This window comes from Odontesthes bonariensis, chromosome 8 (assembly GCF_027942865.1).
Source record: "Odontesthes bonariensis isolate fOdoBon6 chromosome 8, fOdoBon6.hap1, whole genome shotgun sequence".
NCBI classification, from domain to species: domain Eukaryota; kingdom Metazoa; phylum Chordata; class Actinopteri; order Atheriniformes; family Atherinopsidae; genus Odontesthes; species Odontesthes bonariensis.
The window spans coordinates 967,143-986,729 of record NC_134513.1 but is presented as its reverse complement, the minus strand read 5'-3'; the positions used below and the strand labels follow the sequence as shown (position 1 = coordinate 986,729).

The 19,587-nt window shown below is 41.5% G+C and overlaps 1 protein-coding gene across 1 annotated transcript in view; it reads left to right on the top strand.

Annotated features, from left to right (window-relative positions):
• Nucleotides 1-17,146, top strand: part of LOC142385093 (monocarboxylate transporter 2) — a 42,095-nt gene extending 24,949 nt beyond the window's left edge. The window contains exons 3-5 of the mRNA XM_075471266.1: nt 9,789-9,932; nt 13,438-14,241; nt 16,586-17,146. Coding sequence (XP_075327381.1) covers nt 9,789-9,932; nt 13,438-14,241; nt 16,586-16,866 — 1,229 coding nt within the window. The 3' untranslated portion in view covers nt 16,867-17,146. The remainder of the gene's footprint in view (nt 1-9,788; nt 9,933-13,437; nt 14,242-16,585) is intronic.
• The last annotated feature ends 2,441 nt before the right edge of the window (nt 17,147-19,587 follow it).

Here is a 19,587-nt window from a genome sequence, read left to right as displayed (position 1 = left end):
TCGAAAGCGCCAGCCCCTTCACAGTTCCTTCAGCTCATAGGCGCAGTTTGCGCCGAGTATGCGTCACATTTGCAGTTCTCTCCAGACCGGCGGGCGTCACTGTTGAGGAAACAAGCTGAAAAGCATACGAAGAAAGCATACACAATGCCACCTGTGGTGTCACGTCAGCAGAGGCTGGCACATCTGATGCGGAATGAATTTACTCTGGGTGTAGAACTGTATATGTATCAATATGATTTCAATGAGATAGGTGATCGCCTATGAACCAAATAGTTTATGCTTACCACAGGGTAATTCGTGGAAGTTTCGCGATGTTTAACAAAATCGTTCAGCCATGCCAATTCGGAGAGGATTGCAGGAGGCCTGCTGTATCCGTCGCCACTTCTGTGCGCAACCTTCTTCTTCGCCTTCACGAATCGGTCACGGATGCATTTTCATGTTTTCTTCACCAATTTCCCCCCAGGAATTAGACACTGCCGTGTTGTCCCAGTGTAACTTCATAGACGTGTCGTACAGATGTTTGTAGAGGCGCACCCTCTCGGTCACCGCGGTCTCTGCAGTGTTCATGTTTCCTTTCTCTTGGTCAGCTGTTTCCGGTTGAGCTCGCGCGAAGTCAGAAAAAAAGTTGTGTGCGCGCCCTTGCGATGCGCGAGGATTTTTTAGCTTGCGACGGGGGGCGTGGCGGAATTTTGGGTCACGTGACCGTTTGCGCCATTTGCGACCAGCTAGTAAGAATGGGTCAAAGCGAGGTTGCGCCGAGTAAGAATCAGGCTTTAACCCCTTAAAGCTGCAGTCTGCAACTCTTTTTCAAGCATAATGCCTGGAACTGTCCGGGGATTCTGAAAGTAGTACATTAAATACCCCAATACAAAAAAAAAAAGAGTTCTCTAGGTCCCCTATATGTCCCGCTAGGTCCCTCCAAAGCCAGCAGGTTTGTTTACAAAATTGCAGACCGGACTGGTAAAAGGTAACCAATCAGGTTACGAGCTGGGCTCTGCTGCCTGTCAATCACCGATTGTGCACGCGCGATACAAGGTAGGCTCGTCCCCACGCTTATTTATCTGGACTATTGAACTTCATTACGGGCTAGTCTACTTACTGTGTCTTCCATGATCGCAAATGACAGGTGAGTTGATGAATGAGGAGTCGTGTAGGCGCATCTGGCGTGCACGTAGACGTGCACGAGTTCTCATGTGTTTTGATGGGGCGGGACAGGAAGTTGAATAACTTTTTATTTTTCGGTTAAAAAATAAGCATTTCTTGCATTTTGCGACTACGGAGGTCACCGTTTTCAACTTCAAGCGTTCTGATAGATCATGTAAACTCTTAAGATGCCAAAAAGTAGGACTTTACGTATGACAACAACAAATCTTGCAGACTGCAGCTTTAACGCCTGAATTTATATAGCTGTATATATAAAAAATGTTTTGTGTGTGTTTTAGCCTTTCAGTAGATGGTTAATAATGCTGAGATTATTAATTTAAGTTTTGCACAAAAAATTATATAGAAATTTTGGTATGTTGCAAATTTGCGACAACAGGCATCCTGGTCAATTTGGAGTCAATTTGGTATGTTTGGTATGCAATTTGGTATGTTTGGTATATAATTTGGTATGTTGGGTGTGTAATTTGGTATGTTTGGTGTGTAATTTGGTATGTTGGGTGTGTAATTTGGTATGTTTGGTGTGTAATTTGGTATGTTTGGTATGTAATTTGGTATGTTTGGTGTGTAATTTGGTATGTTTGGTATGTAATTTGGTATGTTTGGTATGTAATTTGGTATGTTTGGTGTGTAATTTGGTATGTTGGGTGTGTAATTTGGTATGTTTGGTGTGTAATTTGGTATGTTGGGTGTGTAATTTGGTATGTTTGGTGTGTAATTTGGTATGTTTGGTATGTAATTTGGTATGTTTGGTGTGTAATTTGGTATGTTTGGTATGTAATTTGGTATGTTGGGTTTATAATTTGGTATGTTTGGTATGTAATTTGGTATGTTGGGTGTGTAATTTGGTATGTTTGGTATGCAATTTGGTATGTTGGGTGTGTAATTTGGTATGTTTGGTATGCAATTTGGTATGTTTGGTGTGTAATTTGGTATGTTTGGTGTGCAATTTGGTATGTTTGGTATGTAATTTGGTATGTTTGGTATGTAATTTGGTATGTTTGGTGTGTAATTTGGTATGTTTGGTATGTAATTTGGTATGTTTGGTATGTAATTTGGTATATTTGGTATGTAATTTGGTATGTTTGGTATGCAATTTGGTATGTTTGGTGTGTAATTTGGTATGTTGGGTATGCAATTTGGTATGTTGGGTGTGTAATTTGGTATGTTTGGTATGTAATTTGGTATGTTGGGTGTGTAATTTGGTATGTTTGGAATGCAATTTGGTATGTTGGGTGTGTAATTTGGTATGTTTGGTATGTAATTTGATATGTTTGGTATGTAATTTGGTATGTAATTTGGTATGTTGGGTGTGTAATTTGATATGTTTGGTATGTAATTTGGTATGTTTGGTGTGTAATTTGGTATGTTTGGTATGTAATTTGTTATGTTGCTTATTTGCAACACCAGGCATAATGGTCAATAATAAGATAACAACAACACAGTAATATAACTGTGAAAAAACAATGTTTTTTAATCACCCTTTTTTTACATATTTATTTATATAAAGGTTCCTAGGTCCGTAGTGAATATGGACTAACCGGCATTGGGGGAATAAAGATGCTATCTCAGCTGGTTGCTTGAGGGCGTTAAGGGGTTAAAGTCACTATAAGCGGTTAACAGTTATATTACCAATGTGTTGAGCGTAATGAGGCCATCATGCAGATAATTGTAGAAAATTACCTGTACCAGAAAAACCAGCCAGAGTGTTTTAGTCATCGGTGCTTCTGGGAGGAACCGCCCATCTTACAGTTTAGATTTAATTCTGTCTCAGGAAACAGTTGGCAGAGACAGAAAAGAAACGGTAAGTACACAATAACAACAGGTTCCAACTACTTTGAGTCTGTTACAGTCCTACAATCTACATATCGACTTGGAGAAATAATGCACTAAGAGCTGGTTGGATGTGCCCAACATAGAGGTGGGAAACAGAGAATAACACAGTAGCTGCCTGGTTGCAGGCAAAGAAGCTGAAGTTTTATTTTATTTGTTTCTCTTTATATTCTTTTATGTATTTTTAATGCTTCTTGCACTCCGTGCTGCTATGCTTTTATTTTATGTAAAGCACTTTGAACTGTTTGTACATGAAATGTGCTATACAAATAAATTTGATTCGATTTGATTTGATCATTTCCACATTCCCTCAAAAGTTCAAATAAAGCTGGAGTCCGACCAGCATTCAGGTCTCAGCCTGAATAAGAAAGCTTTGAACGCTCTGAGGTGAGTCTTCACCACGTCGCTGCCGGACTTCAGCTTTAGCCCTGCAGCTCTCCCGTTGGCACTGCCCCGGCTGCCATCTGCCCGCCCTGTAATCCTCCCATCTGCGCCGGTCAGCAGCGAGCTGAGAGAGGAAGGCCATCGCAGGAACTCAGATAAATCAGCACATAAAGACCTGCGTTAAAAGTCGTGGTTTCACCACAGCCGCAGGTGGAACATCTCTATGAAGTCATATCTTTAAAGGGACACTTTATAATTTCTTCCCCCATCTAGTGGTGCAATTTTATTTTGCAAAGTCGAATGAATTTGCTCTCTAGCGCCTCGCGTTTTCAAATGTGCGTTGCAACTTCTTGAACTACGGCAGGCGGTATGTGTCAAGATTCAAGAAGCTATAGCTTCAGACTCAAGGTCCATACAAACAAAAAGACATCAAGACACACAGTACAAAGGATTACATAACACACATACAACAACACTATAAATACAGATGACAGATAACATGTCAGATAACAGAAGTTGACATAGCCTTTGGTGTTCAAATCATATTCCGGGAGTTACCGGAAGTGACGTCGACGCAGCGGTAGCGTTAGCAGCAGTGTGTAGTTGCTATCTGGAAAGTGTTCTTTTAAATAAACTCCCGGTAAACTTACAAACTTTCTAATGCCTCGTTTTGTGAGTTAAGAGCCTATGTGTACTACGGCAGAAGTTTGGTAACAATCAATGCATTATTAGTGGGATAATTTACCAGATAAAATCTATTTAGCATTAGCGCCAGTAATAAGCCATTCGGCGTTGGGAAAACGCGATTCGAAGTGCTTTATGTCCCTCTCGGCACTTCGTTGTTTTTCATAGAGCGGAAGGACATGGCAGCCTCCATAGAGCTTGCCCGCTCTATGTAGATACAGACAAGTTATTCTTCACTCAGGAGGATAAGGGAGATACTTTTACACCAATGAGGACTAACTTATGAATGAATATGTTGATTTGAGCTAATAAATTACTTAATATATTACATAGTGTCCCTTTAATGTTTGTTAACAGCCTCTGCAGAAGTTGTACACGTTAAACACTGAAATACGCAGCCAGTTGTTCCTAATTATTGGCTGACCTTTGACCTCACTGAGCTGGAAAGGTTGAGCTGGGACGAGGGAAGGGTTTGAGTGTCTTTATCACAGTGTGACGGCGTCAATATGTGCAGTTAGTTAGCGAGCGGCTCCTGTTACTCATCCATTCATATTGATTGTACTCATCAAGTATTCATTAAACACCTGCTCTCCTGTTCGGCCTATTATACGGATGATTCCATCACTCTCTGAATGTTAAACACCTTTCTAATTCCCCACAGCTGCTTCGGTGGGGTGTTTACATGGCTCAGTAATTATCCGGGGGGCCCGCCTGATAATGAGCCAACAGAAGTAACACTGCAATCGATTCACTCTCACTGATACTACTGCCCAGCTCTAACTTTGTGTTGACAGCCTGCAAACCTTTGCATAAACTTAGCATGCTAAGTAAGATGGTTCTTAGCTTTATGAACTCATTTTCTCTTTTTGTCATTCACATCTGCAGAAGTTTCTGCCAGATTCAGCAGCTTTAGCGCACCTAACCTTTGATTACCAGCAAAAATCTGCTAAACTAAACTCTCATTAGCCTCGACTCTTTTGCATCTTGTGCTAATTAGCACTTTAGCATGCTAACATACAGAGCTATCTTAGTGAACATAGCAAATATCCAACCTAGTCTCTACACTAAATTATAGAAGGTGCATTGAGCTGACACACTCCTTTTTAGCTTTGCTATTGTTAGCATGCTAACATACGGAGCTATCTTAGTGAACACTCAACTGAAACATCTAAGTCTGTAAGTGTGGAGTGACTCTGGTCCAGGCTAAAGATTGGAGTTGGACGATGGTAAACGTCCTTTTAGCTTCACTATTGTTAGCATGTTAGCATGTTAACATACGGAGCTATCTTAGTGAACATAACAAATATCCAACCCAGTTTCTACACTAAATGATAGAAGGTAAAACGTCCTTTTAGCTTTGCTATCGTTAGCATGTTAGCATTAACTCAAGTGCTTACAGTGTAGTCTTACACATTCACAGGCTGGCTTTCTTAACAGTCGTATGGATAGTTTCCCCATAATTAGACGTATCATCTAAATATTTCAGTTATTTTTTCCTTCTCTGTTAGATAAAACCAACAGATGTACGACGCCGACATAACGCGACCCTGCAGAGGCTGTACAGTTTTGCATTTTTATTATATGATAACGGCCTTTTTTGAAGATTTGCATTGCCAGTTAGCCTGCAAGCAAATCAACTGGCAAACATTTACCCAACAAGAGAAGCTCATCAGGGTTACATCAGAAGTTCAGAGGACGGTGACGGCTCAGAAAGCCTGATGTTGGGGGGTTTCTGGGGAAAATGGCTGCTCTGCAGTCCGGGCTCTCAGCTGTCTTTAAGCTGCATTCAGAGTGTCTGCGGGATCAGTGTCTCTAATCCTCAGACTCAGCGTTGACCTTGAGTTGTGTTACGCTCACTGTCAGCCGTAAAGAGAAGAAGGAGGGATGGGAAATAAACGGGTTTCCAGGAGCCAGAGAGGAGAATATCAAACCCTTCTTTGGGATGGTTTCCTTTCCTCCTTCAGCTGGAGGATTCTCCACTTTAACAGCACCGTGTCGCCCTGTTAAATCATCCACTGAACACCCTGTTTACAATATAATTCAGTTTATAAGTAGGAAGAAGCTCAAATGAACCAGCTCAGAGTTACGGGAAAAAAACAGGAAATGGTTTCATAACAGCAAACTGTTTGTATTTTGGGACTCTGAGTCAGATTTTCCTGTTTGTGTTCTCAGTATTTTGGATGAATCAGGATTTATTCTCTGTATCTGTGTCTGTTCTTCATGAGCCCTTTAGTTTCTAGACTTTCTTTTATCATCGCTTTTACTCTCAGTCCCGGTCTGAGTTCACTTTTTATTCCGTCTCAGGCTCACCAGCGTCTGTCTTCAGTCTGCTTTTATTCTGCTTTTATTCTGAGTTTGGGTTCAGTTCAGGGCTTTGTTTACTTTCCTGTTTTATTTTGAAAGTCATCTTCCTGTTTCCTGTTAGATGCTTTTCAGTCTGGTTCTTCTTCTTTATTTACTTACGGTTTTCCTCCCAAAGTGACAGTGAAAACCTTTATATTATCATTTTAGAGCCTTTGACTGCTTTAATTTGTATTTAATTTGGTTAAATAAGGAAGTTTAACAGCCGTTGTGTCAGATTAAAGCACCAACAGCGCTTTGATTTGATAGAATTCACAATCTTACGTGATCATTTTTCGATTTTTCTGCTTTAATGATGTTTTAAACTGCTTAAGGCGAGACACGGCCGGCAAAAACAGTGATTTCATGCAGTGGTCAATTTTTAGATTTTGGGCCAGTCTACTCCTTCAATATGTGTTATTTCAAAACATAAATTAAAATGTTTCTTTCATCACATTTTGTTTAATCGCGGCAGTACGTTTCGCCCAAATTTACCAAAATGAATTCCCCCTGTTTAAATCTTTAAATGCCGTTTTCTCAAAATAATTTTTTGGTATTTTTCCAGTATCAATATCTCAGCCTATGGAGCACCTACTAACACCAAACTTTCCAGTTATACACTTAGCAGTATTCTGAAGATATTTATAGAAGGATTTGTTGATAAATCATTCCTGGCCTGATTTATGAGACATTATAATAAAAAATATGGCGAAAATCGATGTTTTTTAGGCTATGGACAGTATATTTTGATTTCCTAGGAAATGAAAGCAGATATCCTGAAATCCCTCCATAATTTTCTTTTCATTTTGTGTGTAAACAAAATGAAAAAAGAATTTTGCACCTGGCTTTATCACATGTTCAGATATATCTTCTGGAAATATATGCAAATCTGTGCATATTTAATGAGATAATGCCTCATTTGCATAATTAAACATACAAATGTCTAAAACTTGTAATACATTTTTTTTTCATCTGAGGAAGTTTCATAGTGATATCTATTATTTTAAAATATTATCCTATCCACCTGGTGGTGTCTCGCCTTAAAGGGGAATTGACATTTTGTACTGGATGTTCGTTGACATCACTCCGCCACCGCTGAGAAAATAGTGCGAGCATGAACGAGCTGCCAAATAAAACACGACAGAAGCAACTTTTCGCAATGAAATTTGATCTGGATTACCAGTGCACACCAGTAACCACTCCGGTGAGTTGATGATTTTGAAAACGGACGTTTATGGTGCTTTTACGGACCTTTCTGGACATGCACATGACTTTCCGTTCTGAAGCAGGTTGAGATGAATCAAAATTAGGCAAATACCGGAGACAGCAGTAAACATCAAAAAAGCGGTGAGGGGGGTTCTAAAACACTGCAGACGACTCAGAAAAGAGGCTTAATGTTTAAAATACCGCAGTTCTCCTTTAACTGTGACCGGTCTGATGATGATTTCGTGTTTTAAACCACCTTTTATGGCGAGGGCCAGGCTGCGTCTGGCCATGCCGTGATAAGCTGCTTCAGGTCCCACCGAGCCGCCGATGCAAATGAGAGGAACTTTCCTCAAGGTCGAGGAGAGATTCCTGCACAGCAAAGGAAGTGAGATGACTCCTCGTCCGCTGTGGCTTTTAAAACTGCAGAAATACGACATGTCCTCTGGATAATAAGAGCATTATTTCATCATTTTATTACTTCCTGCTCTTTCCCAGTTCCATTTACACCTCCAGGACTTTAGAGTTTAGAATATTAACCATCGAAAAATACCCTCACTTCTGTGAAATGAAGCATATTTTAACACTTTTTTTAAAGATATTCAGAAGGAACAACAGAGACTGCAGGTGGTGAGTGAAAAAAATAACTCATAAGATTTAATTAAGAAACCCTCAAATGATTTAAGTAATATTTAATGCTGCAATATCAAGTAAATTTTACTCACCATAAAACATAACAGTTTTGAAGATATTAAGTAACATTTACTTAATTACATCTAAGTTTTAAGTTATATTTATTTAAACAAATGAAGTAAAGTCTTCTTGTTTTTCATAGGCAGGAACATCATTTTACTCAAAATTTTAAGTAAATGTTATATATCTGTAGTATTTGCTGTTATGAAGTAACTCAGTAGATTTTAACGAAAAACTTTCAGAGTAAAGTTTATGTAGTATTTCTAGGTTTCTGTACATACAACTATTAAACATTTAAATTGTATGAGGAAACCTGAGTAAAACTTACTCTTCCCCCATAATTCATGTGTTACGTTAATAAAATGTTTAATTTTACTTAAGAAGCTCGAGTTCTTACTGAATCTTAAAAATACAAGGTAGAGATTATGAGTTACTCTAACAGAGTTTACTCAACTCAGTGTGAGTGAATAAAATAGAGAAAATTCCTCTTTATCATCAGGTTTTAAATGTTTAAACGTATAAAGTTATCGTTCCTTTCAATCATGTTTTTATTCCAACAATGATTCAAATTACTGTTTAAAACGACTTCCACGTATTTTCCCTGTGAGCTCAGTAAATATTCCTGTAGGCTCAGAAAGGGGGAAAAAGTCATTTCATTCTTTTATTTAACCTCATATCCTGCATCAAAGAGGCAGAATAAAAGCCTGTGAGCAACAGACTTTTACAGAATAAAAGCCTGTGATTAACAGACTTTTACAATAATAAAAGCCTGTGAGAAACATACTTTTACAAAATAAAAGCCTGTGAGCAACACACTTTTACAAAATAAAAGCCTGTGAGCACCACACTTTTACAAAATAAAAGCCTGTGAGCAACACACTTTTACAAAATAAAAGCCTGTGAGCGACAGACTTTTACAAAATAAAAGCCTGTGAGCAACAGACTTTTACAATAATAAAAGCCTGTAAGCAACAAACTTTTACAATAATAAAAGCCTGTGAGCAACAGACTTTTACAAAATAAAAGCCTGTGAGCAACACACTTTTACAAAATAAAAGCCTGTGAGCAACAGACTTTTACAATGATAAAACCTGCGTTAAAGCTTGATAAAATGTTTATCGGCATTAAATAGTTAACACGTTAACGCGATAATAACGAGTTAACTCTCCCAGCCCTAAATATTACATCATTTAACATTCATTTCCCCTTTTAGTTATGGCCACCTGGTTAAAATGAGCCTAATTTAAGAGACAAAGCGTCCGCTTTCCTCTCTTGATGTGTGTGTATATTTATATGTACTTTTTTAAATTTCTCGCTTCACTTCTTTACTTAAATTGATTCAACACAACATGGTGGGAGTACAGTGTTTAAAAATTAAAGCGGCCCACTTACAGCTATTAATAGCTGCCTGGCTCTAAGTGGATTAAATCTTTAACGCACTTCCCTTCCCGTGATGTTTGAACATGCAGCATTTTTCCCCTTTTCTGCAGGTCCCATCAGCAGCATACTGGTCAACACGTATGGCTGCAGGCCTGTGGTCATGATGGGCGGCTGCCTCTGCTCCACCGGCATGATCTTAGCTTCCTTCTGCAACAATGTGATGCAGCTTTACATCTGCATCGGAGTCATTGGTGGTAAGTCCATCTAAAGCCGTCTAAGTCTTGTGATGGGATTAGCCTCTGCTGCTCAGGCTGAAAATAAAACAGGTACGGTTGTGTGTCACTTTACTTCAGAGTACGCTGACTAATAACAGCCTCCTTAGACTGTGATTGTTGTGTTCCCTGAACACAAAGCTGACATTTTCCTCCATCCTTTCAGTAATATTTCAGAGTCCAAGGCTGTGTTCGAAACCGCATACTACATACTACATGCTACATACTACATACTGCATACTACATGCTACATACAACATACTACATACTGCATACTACATGCTACATGCTACATACAACATACTACTTACTACATACTACATGCTACATACTACATACTGCATACTACATGCTACATGCTACATACAACATACTACATACTGCATACTACATGCTACATACAACATACTACTTACTACATACTACATGCTACATACTACATATAACATACTACATGCTACATTCTACATGCTACATACTACATACTGCATACTACATGCTACATACAACTTACTACTTACTACATACTACTTGCTACATACAACATACTACATACAACATACTACATGCTACATACTACATACTACATATTACATACTGCATACTACATACTACATACTACATATTACATACTACATACTACATACAACATACTACATGCTACATACAACATACTACATACTACATACAACATACTACATACTACATACAACATACTACATGCTACATACTACATACTACATATTACATACTGCATACTACATGCTAGATACTACATATTACATACTAAATACTACTTGCTACATACTACATACTACATATTACGTACTGCATACAACATACTACATACAACATACTACATACTACATATTACATACTACATGCTACATACAACATACTACATGCTACATACTGCATACTACATGCTACATACTACATACTACTTGCTACATACAACATACTACATACAACATACTACATGCTACATACTACATACTACATATTACATACTGCATACTACATACTACATACTGCATACTACATACTACATACTGCATACTACATACTACATACTACATATTACATACTGCATACTACATACTACATACTGCATACTACATACTGCATACTACATACTACATACTGCATACTACATACAACATACTGCATACTCATGGATCAGACAGTATGCAGAGCGTTTACCCACAATGCATTTGGCTCCTGCCCGAGCCGAAATCAGCCGGCCTGAAGCTGATTTCTCTTAAGCTCTAAACTCTGTAAACTTTAGCAACATTTGAAACATTTTCAGGTGAGAAAGTAGTCGTTTAGATCCCCAACGTGTTGAAAACCTGACAAAATACCGGCTGTTTACAATTTTGTTCCCACGAATTCGGCGCTACTAAAGCTAGCCGCAGTGAGCAACGCACTTCCGGTTATTTTCACAAAATAAAATACCCGTTGCCTTTTATCATAGGGAAAGCCATTACCATACAATTGGTGCTTTTGTTTTGAAAACAGGAAGTGAACCTACCCTCGTTGTAGCTAGCTTGAAACTGCCGTTTTGACAGGAAATGACGATCGGCGACGTCACGTTACGTTGCATCTTGGGTAGTTTGAGTATGAGTAGTAACCTCATGATGCATACCCAACATTTAGGAGGATCTAGTATGCATCCGGGAACTTAAAAAAATTAAAGTTAGTATGAGTAGTAGGAGTAGTATGCGGTTTCGAACACAGCCATAGAATGGCAGCGAAATCCTGAGTATGGTTCCATGTTGTTTCTGTTGTTTTACCTGATAGAGAAGGGGAAGATGGTCAAATCGAGTTGAGCAAAGAGGAGACAGAAGATGAACATTATAGGGAGGGAGATAAGTGGTGCAATGGATGCAAAATCAGACCCCAGCTTTTGGGTTAATTCATCAAATTAACAAATTATAGATTCAGTCGTGTTTATTGTATAAAGTCATGAGAAGTGGATTTTACGAGTAACTGTGTTGATAATAAAGTTGTTTTAATATTTAAGCTCATTAAAATTTTGATTTTTAAAAATTTAATTTACTTATTTTTACTTGCAGTAGACAAATATGCTTAACATTTGGTTATGAGGTTTAGAAATGGACTGAGGCGCAGTTTAGGAGGCTGATCCAACAGTTTAAGAGTAGAAACAGTGTCCCAAAGTGAGAATTCAGGGTCTGGACACACAAAAACAACCTCAGAGCAAGTAAGAGTAAAATAAAGCATCTAAACAAACCACAGCGGGACGCTGACTTCATATTTTCTCTGAGAAGCTGTTCATGGACACACTGTTGCTTCAAGCTAAATAGATGGATGGATAGATAGATGGATGGATAGATGGATAGATAGATAGATGGATGGGTGGATGGATGGATAGATAGATAGATAGATAGATAGATAGATAGATAGATAGATAGATGGATAGATGGAAAAATAGATAGATAGATGGATAGATAGATGGATGGATAGATAGATGGATAGATAGATAGTTGGATGGATGGATGGATGGATGGATGGATGGATGGAAAAATAGATAGATAGATAGATAGATAGATAGATAGATAGATAGATAGATGGATGGAAAAATAGATGGATAGATAGATGGATGGATGGATGGATGGATGGATGGAAAAATAGATAGATTGGTGGATAGATAGATAGATAGATAGATGGATGGATGGATGGATGGATGGATGGATGGAAAAATAGATAGATTGGTGGATAGATAGATAGATGGATGGATGGATAGATAGATGGATAGATAGATGGATGGAAAGATAGATAGATAGATAGATAGATAGATAGATAGATAGATAGATGGGTGGATAGATGGATGGATGGATGGAAAAATAGATAGATAGATAGATAGATAGATAGATAGATAGATAGATAGATAGTTGGATGGATGGATGGATGGATGGATGGAAAGATAGATAGATAGATAGATAGTTGGATGGATGGATGATGGATGGAAAAATAGATAGATGGGTGGATAGATAGATAGATAGATAGATAGATAGATAGATAGATAGATAGATAGATAGATAGATAGGTGGATAGATAGATGGAAAAATAGATAGATTCTTTATTGATCCCGAAGGAAATTCGGGTATGCCGTGCCAATAGCGATAGCGCTAACATGCTAATTAGCGTGCTAATCAAGCAGATTGTTTAACTCTTGGTTTTGCATGCTAGCTTACATAGCGTTACTTAGCATGATGTTTGCTAATTAGCTCTGAACACAAAGTCTAACTGTGGCCAATGGGAATCATTATTTTTTTCTTTTCAAGTCTAAAAACTATAAAGCATTCCCTGACATGTTGCTAACAGCATGGCTAAGCACTCTTAGCTCAGAGGCACTCGGCTTCTTCTGCTGTTTTATGTTTATTTGTAATGCGTTTATAAGTAATTAAAAGTGTTTTTGATTCCCATTTATTGCCGTTTCCTAGCTAACAAACTTCTGTCCTCACAGGGCTCGGACTGGCCTTCAACCTGCAGCCAGCGCTGACAATGATCGGCAAATATTTTTATAAAAAGCGCCCCATCGCTAACGGGCTGGCGATGGCCGGCAGCCCCGTCTTCCTCAGCACGCTGGCTCCTCTCAACCAGTACCTCTTCAATCACTTCGGGTGGCGAGGCAGCTTCCTGATCCTGGGCGGCCTGCTGTTGAACTGCTGCATCGCCGGCGCGCTCATGAGGCCTCTGGGGCCGCCGCCCAGCAAGGCCAAAAAGGACGAAGAGTTGGCCGCCAACCCCACCATCACCAAAGAGAAGACCAGCGTCTGGCAGACGCTCAACAAGTACCTGGACCTGACGCTTTTCAAGCACCGCGGCTTCCTCATTTACCTGTCGGGCAACGTCATCATGTTCCTGGGCTTCTTCGCGCCCATCGTCTTCCTCGCTGCCTACGCCAAGGACATGGGCGTGGACGAGTACTCCGCCGCCTTCCTGCTCTCCATCCTGGCGTTCGTGGACATGTTTGCCCGGCCCTCCATGGGGCTGCTGGCCAACTCCCGCTGGGTCCGGCCCAGGATCCAGTACTTCTTCAGCTTCGCCGTGCTGTACAACGGCGTGTGCCACGTGCTCTGCCCTCTGGCTGAAAGCTACAACGGCCTGGTGGTCTACGCCATATTCTTCGGCTTCGCCTTCGGCATGGTCAGCTCGGTTCTGTTTGAGACGCTGATGGACCTGGTGGGACCGAAGAGGTTCTCCAGTGCTGTGGGACTCACTACCATCGTGGAGTGCTGCCCGGTTCTGCTCGGCCCACCGCTGGCAGGTACAGTCCAGCACATTTAACAACCTGCATGTCCCAAGCTTCCTGGTTACTAAAGACGATTAGTTAGTTTGAGGTTTGAGGAACCAGGTGGTGATTAGATGTTAAAAGTTACTTTAACCCCCTTTAACCCTACTGGAATGCAAAGTGGAATTATTGAGTAGGGATGATTATGGTCTGGGATATGTCAATGATTTGCAACAACTTGGATTTTTTGGGATTTTTAATTTTTTTGTTATGCCTGATTAAAAAAAAAAAAAAACTCCTTAATTTCTGAAAAAGGACATTTTGTCTCCTTTTAAAACAACCTAAAAACATCATATGTTAATTTTCCATAAATCTTTTATTCCACTTCAGTTCTGATCATAAACACCAATTTTTCAATTATTTTCAAAAAATGAACCCTTTAGATGCCAATTTGAACTTTTTAGCCCAAATTTGAAGCCTTTAGGTGCCAGTATGTTCAAAATATGGAATGCAAAGTGGAATTATTGAGTAGGGATAATTATGGTCTGGGATATGTCACGGACCGCCCCTAATTCCCATATTTTAATGATGGATTAAATGTTATATCCAGTCTCTGGGTGGGCATGAATGGACCTAATTTCACTCCTTTAAAGAGCGTTTCTGAGCCTTTTCCTCCAGTAAGGAGATCCTCATCAAATACCTTTCAGCTGAGCTCGTGTGCAACGTTCCCGGCGTGAAATCAAACAGTAATCTGGAGTTTCCAAGCTTTTGTCGCTTCGTGGATTCAGATCAGTGATAATAATGAGCTTTAATAATAATAATAATGACCCTTTCTGGGCAGAACTAATGAAAAATCTCATGATATTTTTCCATTAGCTGTTGGAAAATGTGGTTTTACTCTCTCCAGAAATTACCGTTCTCCCTTCCGTCCCCCATCTGTAACCTGAAAATATAACTGAATGCTTTCATAGAACTCAGATTTAATCTTTATAGGTTGTTGTAAAGATCTCCAGCTGGCCTGTCATTTACAAGCCTGCTGCAAAGAGTTCCTTCTGCTGACGTCTTGATTCAGTCTGAAACGCTTTAAAAGCTTTAACTTCCCCCTCTTAAAAATAGTATATAATAATATAAATACACGGAGCAGTTTCCTGCATCACTGACAGGAAGATTCTGGTCTAAATAACTCTGATTCTTGTCTAAATAACTCAGATTCTTGTCTAAATAACTCTGATTCCGCTCTAAATAACTCTGATTCCGCTCTAAATAACTCTGATTCTGGTCTAAATAACTCAGATTCTGGTCTAAATAACTCAGATTCTTGTCTAAATAACTCTGATTCTGCTCTTAATAACTCAGATTCTGCTCTAAATAACTCTGATTCTGCTCTAAATAACTCTGATTCTGCTCTAAATAACTCTGATTCTGCTCTAAATAACTCAGATTCCGCTCTAAATAACTCTGATTCCGCTCTAAATAACTCAGATTCTTGTCTAAATAACTCTGATCCCGCTCTAAATAACTCTGATTCTGGTCTAAATAACTCAGATTCTGCTCTAAATAACTCTGATTCTTGTCTAAATAACTCTGATTCCGCTCTAAATAACTCTGATTCTGGTCTAAATAACTCGGATTCTGCTCTAAATAACTCAGATTCTTGTCTAAATAACTCAGATTCTTGTCTAAATAACTCAGATTCTTGTCTAAATAACTCTGATTCCGCTCTAAATAACTCTGATTCCGCTCTAAATAACTCTGATTCTGGTCTAAATAACTCAGATTCTGGTCTAAATAACTCAGATTCTTGTCTAAATAACTCTGATTCTGCTCTTAATAACTCAGATTCTGCTCTAAATAACTCTGATTCTGCTCTTAATAACTCAGATTCTGCTCTAAATAACTCTGATTCTGCTCTAAATAACTCTGATTCTGCTCTAAATAACTCTGATTCTGCTCTAAATAACTCAGATTCCGCTCTAAATAACTCTGATTCCGCTCTAAATAACTCTGATTCCGCTCTAAATAACTCTGATTCCGCTCTAAATAACTCTGATTCTGGTCTAAATAACTCAGATTCTGGTCTAAATAACTCTGATTCTGGTCTAAATAACTCTGATTCTGGTCTAAATAACTCAGATTCTGGTCTAAATAACTCTGATTCTGGTCTAAATAACTCAGATTCTGCTCTAAATAACTCTGATTCTGGTCTAAATAACTCTGATTCTGGTCTAAATAACTCTGATTCTGGTCTAAATAACTCAGATTCTGCTCTAAATAACTCTGATTCTGGTCTAAATAACTCAGATTCTGGTCTAAATAACTCTGATTCTGGTCGTGCACTGGCTGAAGGAGATTTTAAAAGCTTCTTCTCTCTCTCTTTCAGGGAAGCTGGTGGACGTCACAAAGAACTACAAGTACATGTACTTCTGCTGCGGCGTGGTGGTGATCGTGGCCAGCATTTGGCTCTTCATCGGGAACTTCATCAACTACAGACTGCTGGAGCGCGAACGGAAGCGCGACGAGATGTACAAACCGGCCGAGACGGAGGATCCGGACCCGGTTCAGGGCGAGAAGGAGGCCGAGGGCGAAGCTCGGGCCTCCGAGGAGCTGGTGGACAAAAGTGAGAAGGGCGAGGAGGCCATGCAGCGGGAGACCAACATCTAGGACGCCCCCCGACCTCCACCGTCCACTCCAATCAGCCCGAGCTCCAAGCCAAGAGGTGCCTCAGTGTTCAGCCGCCATGGATCCGGGCTCCTCTGCATTTCTCTGAAGATTCCTGCCAAAGCAGCAGCTGTGTTTTAGGAGGCTTTCAGGCCTCGTTTGTGTTCGCTAAAGAGCGTTAGCTGTGGCCCAACTGACTGTATGTGTGTGAAGAAGCTAACATTTAGAAATCATTCGTACTAACTAACTCTGAAAAAGCTCTTTTATTTCAGTTTTAACAGAGGTGTCTGATCATTAGGGCAGGAGCTGAGTTCCCCCCCACCGAACAAAGTGTTTGCTGCTGTGGTTCCTCCTCAGTGGACCCAAGTTACTGCAGACGTGTTTCCGCTGATCAAACAGCAACTGAATGCATCTATCAGTCACTTTTCTGTCATGGGCAGAGCTCCCCCGACCTTTTTCTCCCTGGTCTCCCTTTTCCAGGGGGACACCAAAGCGTTCCCCAGCCAGCCAACAGATAAGATCTCTTTAATGAGTCCTGGCTGCACAATCATATCAGACGGTTGCACCGAGCCCAGAATAGAAACCAAACTACCCGATTACAGCAGGTCCTGATTGGCTGGATCCATCATTCTCTGAGCATCGGGCTCCTATATTTCTCACTGCCGTAGATAAAGAACAGATGTGCCCACAGCTGGTGCCTGCCGCCTGAGCGCTGGAGCTGAAAGCTGCATGCACCGTCCTGTGCAGCATGCACCGTGCTGTGCTGCATACACCGTCCTGTGCAGCATGCACCGTGCTGTGCTGCATGCACCGCGCTGTGCAGCATGCACCGCGCTGTGCTGCATACACCGTCCTGTGCAGCATGCACCGTGCTGTGCTGCATACACCGTCCTGTGGAGCATGCACCGTGCTGTGCAGCATGCACCGTCCTGTGCAGCATGCACCGCGCTGTGCAGCATGCACCGTCCTGTGCAGCATGCACCGTCCTGTGCAGCATGCACCGCGCTGTGCAGCATGCACCGTCCTGTGCAGCATGCACCGTCCTGTGCAGCATGCACCGCCCTGTGCAGCATGCACCGTCCTGTGCAGCATGCACCGCGCTGTGCAGCATGCACCGCCCTGTGCAGCATGCACCGCGCTGTGCAGCATGCACCGCCCTGTGCAGCATGCACCGCCCTGTGCAGCATACACCGTCCTGTGCAGCATGCACCGCCCTGTGCAGCATACACCGTCCTGTGCAGCATGCACCGCGCTGTGCAGCATGCACCGCCCTGTGCAGCATGCACCGCGCTGTGCAGCATGCACCGTCCTGTGCAGCATGCACCGCCCTGTGCAGCATGCACCGCGCTGTGCAGCATGCACCGCCCTGTGCAGCATGCACCGTCCTGTGCAGCATGCACCGCCCTGTGCAGCATACACCGTCCTGTGCAGCATGCACCGCCCTGTGCAGCATACACCGTCCTGTGCAGCATGCACCGCCCTGTGCAGCATGCACCGTCCTGTGCAGCATGCACCGCGCTGTGCAGCATGCACCGCCCTGTGCAGCATGCACCGCCCTGTGCAGCATGCACCGCGCTGTGCAGCATGCACCGTCCTGTGCAGCATGCACCGCGCTGTGCAGCATGCACCGTTCTGTGCAGCATGCACCGCCCTGTGCAGCATACACCGCCCTGTGCAGCATGCACCGCGCTGTGCAGCATGCACCGCCCTGTGCAGCATACACCGTCCTGTGCAGCATGCACCGTGCTGTGCAGCATGCACCGTGCTGTGCAGCATGCACCGTGCTGTGCAGCATGCACCTCACCCCCAACGCTGTTCTAAAACTGCTGCAGTTCAGTCCGTTTCAGTGTGGTTGAATGTAATTTCCTCTGTGGGCCTTAATAAGGTTTCAATGACCAAAACCCATCCGCGTAATCGTGGTTTTTCTTCTACTCTCAGAGCCCAAGAGCAACATCCTCTCTAACTTTAATGCAAACATACAGGGAAACACATTTCCAGTGGCAGTACATCCTGTGGTACATTGCCTTAAATGTAATGCAGTGTACAGTATTATACGTGTTAAATGTGAACCGCTGTTTATTTAAAGTTGTTTTGGGGGCTGTGATGAGGTGTAAAACCGGCTCCTGTTGTGTGCTAACTGTGCAGGAGCGTCGAAGCTTTAAGTGTTCGTGCTGCGTGTTCTGTGCTCTCTAACCTACTAACCACGCCGGCTTCTAGGGATGGGAATCGAAAACCGGTTCTTGTTGAGAACCGGTTCCCAGTGTTTCCATTCCTTGGAATCGTTTTGGCGATTTTGCAAACGATTCCCTTATCGATTCCAGTGGGTGCGAATGACGTCACCACGCAGCGTTGCGTGGCGAGTCCAGCGCAGCCAGCAGCCAACAGTAAACATGGCGCCCAAGCGGTACAAACGCTCGAAAGTTTGGTTCCACATCCCTAAAAAAGACGACAACAGGGCAACTGGCAAAGTGAATATTTCACCAAAGGGAGGAAATACTACCAACATGCAATAACTATGAATGAATGTCGCGTTTTCGATCCGCTCCGGACTAACGTTGGTGAATCTGAACCCAGCAACGTTAGCAACGTTAGCATGTCCTCAGCTAACACTGCAGGTAACTAACTAACAAACACTGCCGATCATGTTAGCTCCATTTGCCTGATTGTAAAAGCTGCTGTTAGTAACGGTTAAGGTTAAATGAATGCCTTCTCAGGCATTACATT